Source organism: Bufo bufo, chromosome 1 (assembly GCF_905171765.1).
Source record: "Bufo bufo chromosome 1, aBufBuf1.1, whole genome shotgun sequence".
In the NCBI taxonomy this organism is placed as follows: domain Eukaryota; kingdom Metazoa; phylum Chordata; class Amphibia; order Anura; family Bufonidae; genus Bufo; species Bufo bufo.
The window spans coordinates 56930958-56948163 of NC_053389.1; the positions used below are offsets into that span (position 1 = coordinate 56930958).

Here is a 17206-nt window from a genome sequence, read left to right on the forward strand (position 1 = left end):
TATAATATCGATATGGACCACGCTAATGATATAACCTGGGTATCTCCTGTATTTAATTATATATGTACAGCTGGTAAGTTATACATGTTCTGTATATAGTGATATGGGCCATACATACTATAACCTGGGTATCTCCTTATATGATTATATATGTACAGCTATACATCTTAATAAGATGTATGACTTATACCAGGCCAGCACATATATAATAATAAGGTACCAAGGCCAGATTGGCTGGGCTCACTGTGGGCGGCGCGCTCTGCCTCTAGGTGGGTGGAGGTGGCACTAGTGAAGGCTCAGTAGACGCGTTGCTGACTGGCTGGCAGAGGAGAGGCAGGGCGATGGGGTGAGTGGCACTGTGTAGTTAGAGCTGGGCAGAAGAGTAGTGCTGTCATTGTGACTGGCACCACCGCAGCAGTCCGCAGCACACCCGTGAGGTCCCGTTCCGCGCTCCTCTGTTCCCGACTAGTTCCCGCCTGCACAAACCAGAATTAATTGGCCGGTGCAGCTGCAGCGCGCGCTGATAACGTTGACGTCACGTAAGCGCGCAGTCACAGTGTGATCCAAACGTGGCCCTGTCTCCTTAAAGTGATCATGCCTGAGCGGTCCCGTCCTGTCACCCATAATAACAAAAAAGGAGGACTTCTGTCCGTCCTGGCCTTGCGCCGGACGGAGGACCAGGAGTCCAAAAACCAGACTGTCCGGCCTAAAACCGGACGTCTGGCTACCCTAGAGGCAGTTAATGAAACTGAGCATGTGTGTTCACCTCAATCAGGTGGACAGAGAAATAGGAAAAACAGCAGGTGGCGCTATGCAGATACATTTATTACAGGCAATTACAAAAGTATTCAGATCCAGGTGCTGGTTTGAACACTGCTAATAATTTTTTGTGGGACAACCCCTATACGTTTTGCCCACTTTTGAGTTGCCAAATGCAGAATTTTAAAGATTTGAATGGCTTTTTTTTTCAAGGTCATGATGAGGTGTCGCATTCCCACTTTGGGGTCTTGTTTTGGCATCACCTATATTAGGTCCCTGAAACAACATGCGGGAGATTCGTTCTCTTTCATGTCTTTTTAGATTTGCTGACTCTCTCAGAAGTGTGGGAGATCCCCCCTTTTATCAGGCTATCTGTGTCACAGTTTGTATTTGTGCCACAACATACCTCCCAACTTTTGAAAATCCCCATGAGAGAGGGAAATCCCTAGGAGGGAAGACATTTTTTTACATTAAGCCCCTCCTCTTACTCCACCCAGTGCATATCTATACACACCCAATCCTGCCCAGTCCCCTTAGTGCCCCCACACAGTAAATTGCCCTATTTGTGCCCCCACAAGTAGTTATGCCCCTTAGTATCCCCACACAGTAGTTATGGCCTCTTAGTGCCCCCACAAAGTAGTTATGTCCCCTAAGTACCCCCACACAGTAGTTATGGCCTCTTAGTGCCCCCACAAGGTAGTTATGCCCCCTTAGTACACCCACACAGTAGTTATGCACCCTTATTACCCCCTATACAGTAGTGAAGCACCTTAGTGCCCCCACACAGTAGTTATACCCCATTAGTACCCCCACACAGTAGTTATACCCCATTAGTACCCCCACACAGTAGTTATGGCCTCCTAGGGCCACCACATAGTAGTTATGTCCCCTTAGTACCCCCACACAGTAGTTATGTCCCATTAGTACCCCCACACAGTAGTTATGGCCTCTTAGTGCCCCCACAAGGTAGTTATGCCCCCTTAGTACACCCACACAGTAGTTATACCCCATTAGTACCCCCACACAGTAGTTATGGCCTCCTAGGGCCACCACATAGTAGTTATGCCCCCTTAGTACCCCCTATACAGAGCCCGTCATGCTCTCCCCATCAGCAGGCAGGATAATGTCACCACATTGCACATGCTGCTGGGGAGAGCACTAGGCGGTGAATGGTGATAGCTCCCCGCTTCACCATTGCATTCAACCATCTCTGCGTTCTCAGGAGAAGCACTCCGCAGGATTTACTAGATTAGGTGCTGGCTTAGGCTACTTTCACACTTGCGGCAGGACGGATACGACAGGCTGTTCACCATGTCGGATCCGTCCTTCTGCTATTTCGCCGTGCCGCCGGACCGCCGCTCCGTCCCCATTGACTATAATGGGGATGGGGGCAGAGCTCCGGCGCAGCACGGTGAAAGCTGCCGGACTAAAAAGTCCTGCATGTCCGACTTTTTAGTCCGGCGGCTTTCGCCGTGCACCGCCGTGCTGCGCCGGAGCTCCGCCCCCGTCCCCATTATAGTCAATGAAGACGGAGCGGCGGTCTGGCGGCACGGTGAAATAGCGGAAGGACGGATCCGACATGGTGAATAGCCTGTCGGATCCGTTCTGCCGCAAGTGTGAAAGTAGCCTTATTTAACATCCAAGTCATGTCTCAAGGCTTATTTTAGGAGCTGAACACTGACTTATAGGATCGCTGCCTTACATCTGGTGGCGTCGGAGGCAGAGCTTGTTAGGAGCTCGTTTGCATCCCTTCCCTCCAGAATTCCAGAGGAGCAGGCATGGCCTATAAGTCTCCTCACACTGATTAAGGCGCTCTCTCCCTAAGGAGAGATAGTACCCCCCATTCCCCATATTAGAATGCTACCTTCACTTTTATTCAATATGTTAATTAGCTTCTATAGGTGCCCAGGGGCGGCGTTCATGCGGCCGTTGCCCAGGCCCCTCGTCGCTTTTCATACGAAACCCTCCCCTTTCACCCCTCCGGCCTGCCCTGGGGATCCTGATGTTATATAATGGTGATTTTAGGTGAAAGAGACTGCCCAGTTTATTATTATAGAGGCATCAGGGGCCTGAAGTGACTAATAGCTATGGAGGCCGCCAGCATCCTCTTCCCCTCTTGCCTCCTCTAAGTTCCTGCAGGGACCCCATCATCAATCATCTTTAGGGTCTTGCTGCTGTTGTGAGCAGGTATTTGCATGTAGCTTTACAGTGGGCCCCTAGAACGAACTGTATTGGTGGGCCCCAGCACCCCAGTCCGACCCTGCCTGTCTATTACTTATCTATATTCCTGCAATGGCCCCAAGGGGGCGTGAGGTGAAGAGGATGGGAGTAGTAGTGCTTATGAGATAGTATTACTCGTGGTGGCATTGGCCCCTCTCTGGCGCTCACAGTTGTGTGGAGGGGCCCAATGTTCCTCTTGGGGCACACCCTGGTTTTGGGGGGTCTCCTGCCTGATGGTGGTGGGGTGCCCTTGGTGTTGGGGGGTGCAGGGCAGGGATCCCTGGAGAAATAACATGGGGGCAGCTCTGCACTGAAGGTAACGGACAGTGTGAACACAGGTCGACAGAAGAAGGGCCAGCGCTGGTCAACGGTTTATCCTGATAATGGGAATATATGGCCGAGAGACTCAGTGTGTCTGTACTATCCCATAGTTAGGTGCTGTCTATATAGGGGCAGTCTCTTTATATAGGTGCAGTCTCTGTATATAGGTGCAGTCTATATCTATCAGTCTCTTCATATAGGTGCAGTCTCTATATATCAGTCTCTGTATATAGGTGCAGTCTATATCTATCAGTCTCTTCATATAGGTGCAGTCTATATCTATCAGTCTCTTCATATAGGTGCAGTCTCTTCATATAGGTGCAGTCTCTAGATATCAGTCTCTTTCTATAGGTGCAGTCTCTATATATCAGTCTCTGTATATAGGTGCAGTCTATATCTATCAGTCTCTTCATATAGGTGCAGTCTATATATCAGTCTCTGTATATAGGTGCAGTCTATATCTATCAGTCTCTTCATATAGGTGCAGTCTCTAGATATCAGTCTCTGTATATAGGTGCAGTCTCTATATATCAGTCTCTTCATATAGGTGCAGTCTCTAGATATCAGTCTCTTTCTATAGGTGCAGTCTCTAGATATCAGTCTCTGTATATAGGTGCAGTCTCTATATATCAGTCTCTGTATATAGGTGCAGTCTCTATATATCAGTCTCTTCATATAGGTGCAGTCTCTTCATATAGGTGCAGTCTCTAGATATCAGTCTCTTTCTATAGGTGCAGTCTCTATATATCAGTCTCTGTATATAGGTGCAGTCTATATCTATCAGTCTCTTCATATAGGTGCAGTCTATATATCAGTCTCTTCATATAGGTGCAGTCTCTAGATATCAGTCTCTTTCTATAGGTGCAGTCTCTAGATATCAGTCTCTGTATATAGGTGCAGTCTCTATATATCAGTCTCTGTATATAGGTGCAGTCTCTATATATCAGTCTCTTCATATAGGTGCAGTCTCTTCATATAGGTGCAGTCTCTAGATATCAGTCTCTTTCTATAGGTGCAGTCTCTAGATATCAGTCTCTTTCTATAGGTGCAGTCTCTATATAGCAGTCTTCATATAGGTGCAGTCTCTATATAGCAGTCTTCATATAGGTGCAGTCTCTATATAGCAGTCTTCATATAGGTGCAGTCTCTATATATCAGTCTCTTTCTATAGGTGCAGTCTATGTATAGCACTCTTCAGTCTTCATATAGGTGCAGTCTCTTTCTATAGGTGCAGTCTCTAGATATCAGTCTCTTTCTATAGGTGCAGTCTATATATAGCACTCTTCAGTCTTCATATAGGTGCAGTCTCTTTCTATAGGTGCAGTCTCTATATAGCAGTCTTCATATAGGTGCAGTCTCTATATAGCAGTCTTCATATAGGTGCAGTCTCTATATAGCAGTCTTCATATAGGTGCAGTCTCTATATAGCAGTCTCTTTCTATAGGTGCAGTCTATATATAGCACTCTTCAGTCTTCATATAGGTGCAGTCTCTTTCTATAGGTGCAGTCTCTTTCTATAGGTGCAGTCTCTATATAGCAGTCTCTTTCTATAGGTGCAGTCTATATATAGCACTCTTCAGTCTTCATATAGGTGCAGTCTCTTTCTATAGGTGCAGTCTCTTTCTATAGGTGCAGTCTCTATATAGCAGTCTTCATATAGGTGCAGTCTCTATATAGCAGTCTTCATATAGGTGCAGTCTCTATATAGCAGTCTCTTTCTATAGGTGCAGTCTATATATAGCACTCTTCAGTCTTCATATAGGTGCAGTCTCTAGATATCAGTCTCTTTCTATAGGTGCAGTCTATATATAGCACTCTTCAGTCTTCATATAGGTGCAGTCTCTTTCTATAGGTGCAGTCTCTTTCTATAGGTGCAGTCTCTAGATATCAGCCTCTTTCTATAGGCGCAGTCTCTTTATATCCCTGCCATGCGGCTCCACCAGTATACGTGTATATGTATCTCTGCAGAATGAATGACTTCCATTCTAGAAAACCCTGTGTAGAAGGCCCCGCCTCCGTATCACGCCCACACGTAGCGGATACAAGTATACGCCGCACATATGGAAAGTAACAGGCTACGAGGGGCGGGGCCGAGGGCGTGGTCTCGGGAAGACGGCCCTGTGATCGTATACACCGCACGTACTGACAGGGACAGCGTACGAGGGGCGGGGCCGGGGGCGTGGTCTCGGAGGACGGCTGTGTTATTATAGCAGACAGGTGCCGCTGCTGTGGAGCCCACGGACCGGGCGGCCATGTCCTGAGCTCCGTGTGACCTTCGTGCGGCCCGGCCAGGATGGAGGGGGACCCAGGCTCTCCGGCGGTGCTGCCTGCGGGCTCTGGGCTTGGCTTCGCCGCGCTGCTGCTCCTGTTTGCGGCCTCTCTGCTGACGGTGCTGGCCTGGTTACTGCAGGTGACACGGTGGTTCCGTCCAGCACAGCCCGGCGCCCGGGGGCTGCTCGGGGCCCTCTGCGGCTTCCCCTCCATACGGGACAGCTGGGGCCGAGCCTGGGCGCAAGCGCTGAACCGGGAGGCGCTCAGGAGCCGGGTGAGTGTGCGGGGGACGGCTGCGGGCTCTGTGGGGCAAGTGCAAGGTTTCTCTGCTGTTGCACGACTATTTAAAGGGCTTGTCCAGACTTTAGTGATAACTCGCTGGATCAGTGTCGGACTGGGGTACCTAGGGCGCACCAGTAAAATTTATTTTGGTGGCCCACTCTACGGATACATTCAAATATAATAATCTAACAAGTTTTTTTTATATGAACATAGGCTGGTTGAGGTGCTGTACATAGAATAAATATATATATAATTAGTGCAGTAAGTCTACTGTGTTATGTGCCACTTGTGCTGGGGGTGGGAGACTAGGGGCCCACCTTGCTCAGGGGCCCACCGGGGGATTCCCCTGTGGGCCAGTCAGAGCCTGTACTTGGTGGTCAGCAGGGGTCCTAGTGTGGAGGGTGCTGCATCTGAACGGCTGACTGGCATGGGTGCAAAGTTCTGGACTGAAATCCCCCCCCCCCATTGGTCACGTGATCTAGTTGCAGCTCAGCCCCAGTGGGGTGAATGGAGCTGAGTGCGATACCAAGCACAGCCGCTATACTATGTACGGCGCTCGCGACCCTCACAGGAGTTCGGTGGGGGTCCCAGGTGTCGGACCTCAACCTATCCTCTGCATAAGTATCTGGTGGGTGATCAGTATTAAAATCTCGGAAAACCCTTTAAAGGGGTTTTTGTCACCAGAAATGCCTAAATTAAACTGGCTGATATTAGCGATGTGCTGAGGGTACTTTCACATCAGCGTTAGTGTGATCCGGCAGGCGGTTCTGTCGTCGGAGCTTCCTGCCTGATCCGCTTGTCATGCGGCTGGACAGATCCATCTTGCGGTCTTTTTCACAGTTTTCCTTCAGTCGTTTTGCAATGCGGGATCCGGCACTAATGCAAGTCAATGGGAATTAATGCCGGAAACGGCATTCTGGCAACTGATCAGGCATTTTGGCCGGACATAATACAGCAGCATGCTGCGGTATTATGTCCGGCCAAAACGCCTGATGGTGACTGAACGTACTGATGCAAACTGAACGGTTTTCTATCCATTCAGAACGCGTTGGGATATGCCTGATCAGTTCTTCTCCGGCATAGAGCCCTTTTGACGGAACTCTATGCCGGAAAAGAATAACGCTAGTGTGAAAGTAGCCTAATGTCAGCTGAACCTAACGAGCCTATTCCTAGTTTTATCCTGTTACTCCATAAATGTAACTATTATAATACGCAAATTCTCTCCTAGAGGCTCTGTTCTGTCACCTCCCTCCGAGTCTTGATTGACAGGGCCAGGCAGCGTTCACATCGGCCGGCCCTGAGTGCTGGGTAAATCCTGCTCCGTGCAGTATTCAGCGCAGTAAGGAAGTCGGTAGCCAGTGAGCGTCCTTCCTTCACTATGCCTGCGCCAAATGCTGAACGACGTGGCGCAGGCGCGAGATTTACCCAGCACTCAGGGCCGGCAGGAGGATGTGAACGCTGCCTGGTCCTGTCAATCAAGACTCGGAGGGAGAACGGATCCTGGATCCTAGAGGATAATTTGAATATTATAAAAGTTACATTTATGGAGTAACGGATAAAACTAGGAATAGGCTCGTTGGGTTCAGCTGATATCAGCCAGTTTAATTTAGCTATTTCTGGTGACAAACACTTTAAGGACTTGTTCACGTTCTGCGTTGCTGTCAAAGCAGCAGCAAAGTGGGGGGGGGGGGAAATGGCTGTTTAATCCCTACTTGTTTGCTTGCCTTCGGCCTCTTCCACACGTGGGTGAATCACGGACGTGTGCTGTCCGTGGTCTCGCGCATCCACTGACTCTCATCTGTGTTATCACACATCAGCGGTTTGCCATGGACCGTCGATCCTTTTGTCCGGGATTAGGTTTTATCTAAACTGCTGTAAAGTAGAACTGGCTTAGTTGTCCATAGCGACCAATCAGATTCCTCCTTTCATTTTCCAAAGGAGCTCTGAAACATGAAAGGTGGAATCTGATTGGCTGCTAGGGGCAACTAAGCCAGTTTTCCTTTACAGCAGTTTTGATAAACCTCCCACTAGGTGTCTGTGAAAACCACGGACACGACACTGGTGCCGTTTTACGTTTGGTCAAGAAGATGCTCTGAAAAGAGATTTTCATCCGAACACAGATCCTTCGTGGATGAACCACCTCTTGTCACCGATGTCATCAGACACAGACATGTAAACGCATTCTTATTCTGAGCCTCCTGCTCCCCGTTTGTCTCCGGTTTTCATTCTTTTTGACCGGAGAAAAACATTGCGGATACGTGCGCTAGTGTGTCAGTCGCCCCCAAATTACATGGATCCCCAGGCTGGGAGAGGTGCTTGTGTTTTGCAATCTGTGTCCAAAAAGCAATTTATTTTTATAACTTTAAAAAAAAAAAATCCACGCCTGTCATGTGATCGCACCCGGTATTCATGATGTCTCCGTGGAGCCTTGTGATCTCGGTGTCTCATGACCAATGTCTGTGTGCAGTCATAGCCTAAAGGGTTTCTCGGGGGAGAAACTGACGGCACATCGGAGAGATGCTATGCGGGGAGGACACCGATCTCATAGGGCCCCCGTAGCTTAGTATGAGCCCCTCTGACCCCCAGTGTAGGTGTATCGATCGTTCTCGGGTAGTGCAACCTCCTGGATTTCATGATCTGTTTCATTAGGTTGCGCTCACACGGGCGAGATTTCCGCGCGGGTGCAATGCGGTAGGTGAACGTATTGCACCCGCACTGAATCCCGACCCATTCATTTCAATGGGGCTGTTCAGATGAGCGGTGATTTTCACGCATCACTTGTGTGTTGCGTGAAAATCGCAGCATGCTCCATATTCTGCGTTTTTCACGCAATGCAGGCCCCATAGAAGTGAATGGGGTTGCGTGAAAATCGCAAGCAAGTGCGGATGCGGTGCGATTTTCACACATGATTGCTAGGTGACAGTCTATTCACTGTATTATTTTCCCTTATAAGAAAATAATAGCATTCTGAAAACAGAATGCTTAGTAGGTGATCAATTGAGGGTTAAAAAAAAATAAAAAAATTAACTCCCCTTCTCCTCTTGATCGCGTAGTTCCCGGTCTCTTCTTTACCTCTTTAATGATGAGCTGTGGGCTAAAGGACCTGTGGTGATGTCAGATCACATGGTCCAATCACATGGTACATCACCATCATTAAAGAAGTAAAGAAGAGACCGGGAACTACGCGATCAAGAGGAGAATGTGAGTTTAACCCTCAATTGATCACCTACTAAGCATTCTGTATTCAGAATATTATTTTCCCTTATAACCATGTTATAAGGGAAAATAATAACACCTACACAACACCTAACCCAAACCTGAACTTCTGTGAAGAAGTTTGGGTCTGGGTACCACAGTCGGTTTTTTATCACGCGTGTGCAAAACACATTGCACCCGCGCGATAAAAACTGAACATCGGAACGCAATCGCAGTCAAAACTGACTGCAATTGCGTTCCTACTCGCGCGTGTTTGCTGCAATACACCGGGACGCATCCGGACCTAATCCGGACACGCTCGTGTGAACCCAGCCTAAAGGGGTTTTGGACTTTTTTTTTTTTGCTTCATGTGACCATTTCACATGCCGCAAGGGGAGCTGGTCACCGCTGTGTCGGCGTCAAAATGGAAGTTTACGTCCTGGGAGCGCAGCAGAGGTTGGGGCACCAGGAAGCAGGTAAGTAAGCTTTTATTCGCAGTTCCAACCAAGGGGTGCATAACCTTTTTAAGCTGGAGAAATGAAAAAATAAAAATAAGGTCGCTCTCAGCCTCGCCCACTTCTGTGTCGTAAAAAGTGGAACTTGTGCCCCAGAAATATGGCGCTCCCATGTACAGCAGGTGATTAGAGGTTGGGCCCCTAGTGGCGGTACTACCTGTACTGACCTGATGGTCCCAGTTCTCGCCGCCCGTCAGTTGGTAAGGCTGGCTTCACATCACCGTTTCTGAAGAACTGGAAAAAAAAAACAGATCCTGAGCATCAGTTAGGCACATTTGCCATCTGTTTTTAGGGTACTTTCACACTAGCGTTATTCTTTTCCAGCATTGAGTTCCGTCCTAGGGGCTGAATACCGGAAAAAAACTCTTCAGTTTTATCCTAATGCATTCTGACTGGAGAGCAATCCGTTCAGGATGTCTTCAGTTCAGTCCCTTTACGGTATTTGGCCGGAGAAAATACCGCAGCGGATCCGAAAATACCGGATCTGTTTTTCCAGATGACACCGGAGAGATGGATCCAGAATTTCAATGCATTTGTCAGATGGATCCGCACCCGGATCAGTCTACCAATGATATCTGTTTGCATACGGATTTCCGGATCCGGCAGGCAGTTCCAGCGGCAGAACTGCCTTCCGAATCCTCAGAACGCAAGTGTAGCCATTTCCATCTGAAATCCGCCTAAAAAAAACTATCTGAGGCAGAAATGGCTAAAACTGATGCCAAATGTACATAACTGATGCTCAGGATTCGTTTATCTATAGGATCCGTTTTTATTTTTTATTTTTCTTCAGAAGATTGGAAAAATAAATGGTGATGCGAACTCGGCCCAACATATATACTGAATCTAATCCTAGAAAAGATATGCGCCCACACAGGGATCCTATAGCTCTGTAATTCTAGACAAAAGGGACCATAGAGTGCCGCCATACAGGGCTCCGGTATGGGACCCTGGCAACGAAGCAGTTATCAGCTCTGTGGTTTCTTGACCGGTCAGCCTCGTATTTCATGATTTCACAGGGGTCCTGGGCGGATTATCCCTGTACCAGGCTCTGCCAGTCCTATAATCCCGGGTTTATTGGAGGTGGCTGCCCTCCTACGTGTGGAATTACATTTCATAGATATTCATTAGGCTTCCTGGTCAGCGCTGCCCTTTACATTATTAGATTTGTCCATCTTCACAAATGAGTGACATCATCACTGAGCAGTGGACGCAGAACATACTTCACATCTGCACCTTGTAAACTGCTGGGCATCCAGGGCGTGCTGTGCAGATCAGGCGTCCCGGGTGTCATGCACTGGATGTGGAGCCACTATGTCACTTGAACAGGTTTGTCTTTGGGCTGCTGAGTGCCCCTCCCTTCCTTTTGGTCTTCACTCTTTAATCCCTTTACAAGGATCTGGACTCCACTGCAGGGGAACCACCAGGCTGCTACTGGAGTAGTCTCTGTTCAAGTGACTGCTGACCCACAGGGTGCATAACGCTGAAGTATCAGGCAGGACTGTAGTCGGAGACAGGCTGAGGTCGTGAAAGGCATAGTACGTGCAATCCGCTAAGAATCCAAGGTCAGGATAGGCAGAAAAGTGTCAAAATCCAGGAAATGGGCAGAAGTCTGGACCCGGGCAGACTAACGAGAAATGGCAAACCTTTGCCGGAACTAGTGAACTAGAACCTATTGCTCAGGCAACTTCCCACAGGGAAAGTGGACATTTATTGGCTGTGGAAGACATGCTGGCCCTTCTAAAAGATGGGGAAGGGGGGGGGGGGGGCAGTGCTGCCAAAAAAAGGAGCCATTTTAGTGGCCGGGCCCACAAGGATGGAAGAGGAGACTGGTGGGTCTGGGCTGCCGAAATGCTTGTGTGAGCGAGTAGTGCGGTGGTGTCCTGGGTGACATCTTTATTCTAGATACAATTCCTCCTTGCATTTTGCCCATATTTTACTATGAAGGCTGCGTCTCTAGGTTTTCCCATTATCACATGAAAGGTGATAAATGTACAGTTGCTGGGGGGCTGACTACTGGGACCCCCCATAGATCACAAGCGTTGGGGGTCAGCAAGTCACCTGTGTCAGTGGAGCGCACGCGTGACCACCTTCTCCACTGATGTAGAATAGCCGAGCGTCGCCTCCTGCAGAGTGAATGGTGCAGTGATCACACAGGCATACCACTGCTCTGTTTTTTGTTTTTATTTGACCATATGAGGCCTTGATTTATGCTGAGAAATTGTATTTTATTTTTTTTAGCACATTTTGGGCTTGTAGAAACTTTTTTTATTTTACTGCTCATATTGCATGCTTTTCAATTATGGTCGTGGTCAAGGTTTTGTGCTTTTATGTGATGTATGCAAAAGAAAATTTATTATTTTTTTGTATTTTTATTTTTTAACCTGTAGATTATCCTTTTTTTAAAAAAAATTTTTTATGTCGGTATGACACGGTGCCCTGATCAAAGAGTGTCGTCTTTGATCATGCTGCAGTGATTTAAAGGTTTTAACGGCCGGGTCAGAGGTTTTTCCAATCCCTGCTGCAGGGCACGCGGCTCGTTAGCGGACTTTTACTTTTAAAGTGTAACCGACCTTTTGAGCAATTTTATTAAAAAACATTCTAACCGTCCTATAAGCAATTTTGGTAACCTACTTTTATTTTTATATTTTTTCCCCCCCCCCCCTATTTTACTTGCGAGATAAGCACCTAAAGTTGAGATGTCTATAGCGCTTTGGAATCCGCGCAGTGTACGGACCCCACTGTGGGGCCGCAGTGAGCGCTTTACTGGCAGGAGCGCACATGGCTGATCATGCCTGTGCCGCTCTGCAAAAGACAGCAGAGTGGGCACAGGCAGGAGCTCTAGTCTTCATAGCGCATTGCTGCTCCTGCCCCTGCCTGCGCCACTCTGCTGAGATCTGACATAACGGTACAAGGTCTCCTGCACATGATGGCTACATCCTCAGGATAGGTCATCAATATGAGATCGGTGGGGGTCAGCTTCCCAATGCCCGTGCCGATCAGCTTTTTAAAGAGGTCGCTACCTGCAATACTAAGCACAGCGCCGTACATTTTATAGTGGGGGCAAGAGAGGGGTGTCAGACCCTTGCAAAATCATATTGATCTATCCTGAAGATGGGCCATTAACATCCCGATTCCTAGATGTCCCTTTTAATATGCACAGGCCTCTGGTTCCTGGCCTAAATTGCAGTAAATCAGTCCCCTCCTGCTGGGCCCCAGGGTGTAAAAGCAGTGATAAATCTCCAGGATTAGGCCTCATGCACACGGCCATTGGGTGGCCATGGCCGTATTGTTGCCCGCAAACGGCGGGTCGGCAATCCACACCTGCTGGCCGTGTGTACCCCGCATCACGGATGGGGATCCATTCACTTGAATGGGTCCGCAATTCCGGAGATGCAGGACGAAGTCACGGAACGGCACACCGGAAGCACTACGGAGTGCTTCCGTGGTTCTGCACCGCAAAAAATTGACATATTATATTATTTTTGCAGTTCAGACATACCACGGACCCATTCAAGTTTAATGGGTCCGGCCCGCTGCAGGGAACGGCCATGTGCATGAGGCCTTAGGACAATTATCAATTGGGTTCATGCGTTATTTCGTGAACGGCGCCTCACGTGACCTCAGGTTGGGTATGGTATTGTAGTTTAATTCCGTTCAACTGAACACAAATGGAGAGGTGAGCACAAATGTCTTCCTTGGGTCGCGTGCACCCAGCTATATTCATCCATATACTGTACGCATTTTTCTGTTCTGCAAATTATAGAAGATATCCTGTTCCAGTCCGTTTTGCAGATGAAAATAGCCCTTTCTATTGAAGGGAGTGAGCAAAATGGACAATGCACACGGAAGGGATCCGTATTCTGCAGATACATTGTTCGAGCACTGAAATACGGAGGCGGTCGTGTACACAAAGCCTTAGGACTCATGCGCACGAACGTAGTTTCTTTCTGCGTCCGTTCCGTTCTCTTTTTTTTTTTTCGCAGACCGTATGCTGAACCATTCATTTCAACGGGTCCGCAAAAAAACAAAAACGGAAGTTACTCCGTGTGCCTTCCGTTTCCGTAATTCTGTTCCAAAAAAAAATAGAACATGTCCTATTGTCGACATTAGATGAGGATAGGACTGTTCTATCAGGGGCCGGCTGTTCCGTTCCTCAAAATACGGAATGCACACGGACGTCATCTGTATTTTGCGGACCGCAAAATGCCTACGGTCATGTGCATGAGACCTTAGTCAGAATTGAGCTCACAATTTCAGTACTGCAAGGCAGCACTGATCACCACAGTGCGGTATGTATGTACACCAATGTGCACTGGGTGCCCGAACAGCCTTATCATAGGATGGTAGATAGCGGTGATATGGCCCCGCGGCAGTCCATACCGTACTGGTGCCAGACTCGGGGGTGGCGTCTCTGGATCACACATACACGTCACTTGTCTTTCTCTCTTTTTCCACTTAGGTGAACTTATTTTTGTTAAGCAAATGACATGGCTGCACGTTCTTTCTGTTTTGACAGCAGTTTCTTGCTCCCTGACACTTTACGTAGCCGCTCATTCTATTACTCCTGTCAGTATATGCCATCACCGGCTGATCGTGGGGGTCCGACTGCTGGGAGTGAGGGGCTGCAGCACTTTAAAGAGGACCCATCCCCTCTCCTGACATGTCTGTTAGGCCTCATGCACACGGCCGTTGTTTTGGTCCGCGAGGAGGCGGGTTCCTCCTTTTAGGCTCAAATAGGAAGCCTGTCGGTTCTATTTAATCTGATCACCATTGCTCCAGCGACCTCCCTTTCCAGCTGTTTGAATAGACACATAGCTGTGGTTCACCTGATTAAAACAGGCTGTGGATCCGAGGCTCCGCTCCCGAGTTAAGCCTCATGCAGATGTCCGTGGAACACGGTCCGTGAGATACCGGACTGGCATTGCAGGAGCGCACGGAGTCCTTGGTTGCTATGACGCCGTGCGCTCCTGCAATGCCAGTCCGGTATCTCACGGACCGTGTTCCACGGACGTCTGCATGAGGCTTTAGGATACGTTTTCTTAATATGCAAATTAGGCCTTTGGTGCAACTAGGGCGTCACCATTGCGCTTGTGGCACCCAAACTCCGCTCCTTTGTGGCCAGCCCCTCCCTCACTGCTTTGACAGGGCCAGGCAGTAGGAAAGCAACGAGGGAGGGGCTGGCCACAGAAGGGAGCAGAGCTTTGGTGCAACAGGAGCAATGAAGTTGCCCTCATTGCCCCAAAGGCCTAAATTGTTTATTAAAAAAAAAAAAATCACTAAGGAACAGAGCCTCGGATCAACAAAACAAAATCTGCGTTTTAATCAGATTAACACAGATGTGTCTGTGCAAACATTTGGATAGGGAGGTCACTGGTGAAAGATTCCCTTTAAGTTCTGTTGCGTTCCTTGGGAGGAATTCTGCATGACGGTGTGGTCAAGAAAACATTGTGCAATCCTGAAACTAGTAGTAATTAATAGCACACATCATTGGTATTCGTAGTTGTAATAACCCATACTGTAAAACTTAAAGAGCATCTGTCAGCAGTTTTGTCCCTATGACACTGGCTGACCTGTTACATGTGCGCTTGGCAGCTGAAGACATCTGTGTTGGTCCTATGTTCATATGTGCCCGCATTACTGAGAGAAATTAGGTTTTATTATATGCAAATGAGCCTCTAGGAGCAACGGGGGCGTTGTCATTACACCTGGAGGCTCTGCTCTCTCTAACTGCCGCTCCCTCTCCATTTTGACAGGACCAGGCAGTGATAACGTCATCACACCTGACCCTGTCAAAAAGCCGAGGGTGTGCCCATTGCAGAGAGAGGAGCCCCTAGGTGTAATGGTAACGGCTCATTTGCACAGATTAATACTTCATGTTTCTCAGCAATGCAGACACATATGAACATGGGACCAACACAGATGCCTTCAGCTGCCAAGCGCACATGTAACAGGTCAGACAGAGTCATAGGGACAAAACTGCTGACAGATGCCCTTTAACATGATCTTTGTTTTTTTTTTTTTTATCCAGTAAAGTCAGACTTCTCGGGGTTCTCGTCACCATGCCTCGTAAAGTGACCCAAAAGCTTTCCAATAAAAAAAAACATACACGGCCCCGTAGATAAAGTAAAATGATGACAAACAAATGATGTAAAAAGATAACCTCAGAAGTACAACCTGACCTGGAAAAACAAACTCTCATATGACTATAATGAAAATTTAAATTATGTTTCTTGGATGAGAGCGCGGGGGAAGCATAGTCAACACAACACTCAACATGGCCTTAAAGCAAATCTGTCACGTCCCCCAGGCCCTATTAAATACAGTACCGTATGACTGGTACTGCTGACGCTGACAGTAGATCTCTCACCTGTATGCGGAGACCTCTGCTCCCGCGCTGTACACTGGTGGGACTAATGAGCGTGTACTTAATGGATTGGACTCAACGAGAAGTCCTCTCGACGTATTCCAGCAGTGGGTGCTCGGGCAAGCAGGGACAGGGTCAAGTATGGAGGCACAAGATGGCGGTTTAATCATGGGCAGCAGTACTGATCTTAAAGGGATGGTTCACCCATGGGTACGTTTTCGGCAGACCCACGGTGGGGGATCGCCCTTATCTGATCCCTGCCACTGGCTTGCAGGTCTCCCTGTGTCGGCATCCAGTTTGATGCGGGTCACGTGGCTGCTGTGGCCAGTCATTGGCTGCATCAGCCACGTGACCCATATCAAACTGGATGTTGAAGGAAAGTGAAGGAACTGGAACCCAGCAGCGGAGATCCAGTAGATTCCAGCGTAGCCTTAGTGGAGGCACTGTTAATTTTGCTGGAATCGCTGTAATATTGGGTTTCTCGCCCATATTCCTTGGGGGACACAGGAAACCATGGGTATAGCTCTGCTCCCTAGGAGGCGTGACACTAAGCGAAAGCTGTAAGCCCCTCCTCCATCAGCTATACCCTTCAGCCTGGAGAAGAGACTGCCAGTTTTTGCTTAGTGTCCAAGGAGGCAAGACACCCCCTGCTTATGCAGGGTTGTTATCCTATGATTTTTATTTTTTACGTATTTGTTGTTTTTAACTCGGTTTTTTTCTACCTACAGGGACAACAGAGGCGCATTAGACCCCTCTGTTTCTCCCGGGGTTGAGTTGCGCCAGTGCCGGTAATTCCGCACTGCCGCCTCCCCCACAGAAGACAAGGTGGACCAGGGCAGCCTCGCTCCCCTGCGTCCCGCCAGCTCAGGGTCGCCCGCACGCCAAGTCCCTCCCCCGGCTTCCTGCCACCGCGGTGCCAGGAGCTGAAGGGGCGACCCCGCTGGATGGACTGAGGGCGAAGACAGCGTATGGTGAGAGTGGCTGCTCCAGCCTCCCCTTCCTCCCTCCCACCGCTGCTACCAACATGGCCACTGTTACATGACCACTGCAAACCCCCCCCCCCCCCCCCCCCCCCCCCCCCCCCCCCCCCCCCCCCCGCATATCGGGACGTTACCGGGCATAGTTGGAGGGCAGTCTATCTGGGCAAGTCCTAGAACGCTGCCTTACAGGGGACGGCTGCAGACTTGCAAGCCGTCTGCTACATCTAGGCGCGGTGGGAGCCGTTCTCCTGGCATGAACGGCGCCATGTCATGGCCGGCACTTCAACATCCTTGGGGGT

At 48.8% G+C, this 17206-nt stretch overlaps 1 protein-coding gene across 4 annotated transcripts in view; it reads left to right on the forward strand.

Moving 5' to 3' along the window:
- The first annotated feature begins 5481 nt into the window (after nt 1-5481).
- Nucleotides 5482-17206, forward strand: part of C2CD2L (C2CD2 like) — a 55259-nt gene continuing 43534 nt past the window's right edge. For all 4 annotated transcript variants that reach the window (XR_005777634.1, XM_040424877.1, XM_040424891.1 and 1 more), the window contains exon 1: nt 5482-5845. Coding sequence is in view for 3 of the 4 variants with exons in the window: in XM_040424877.1 (XP_040280811.1) it covers nt 5594-5845 (252 nt within the window). In the remaining variant the exon portion in view is untranslated. The remainder of the gene's footprint in view (nt 5846-17206) is intronic.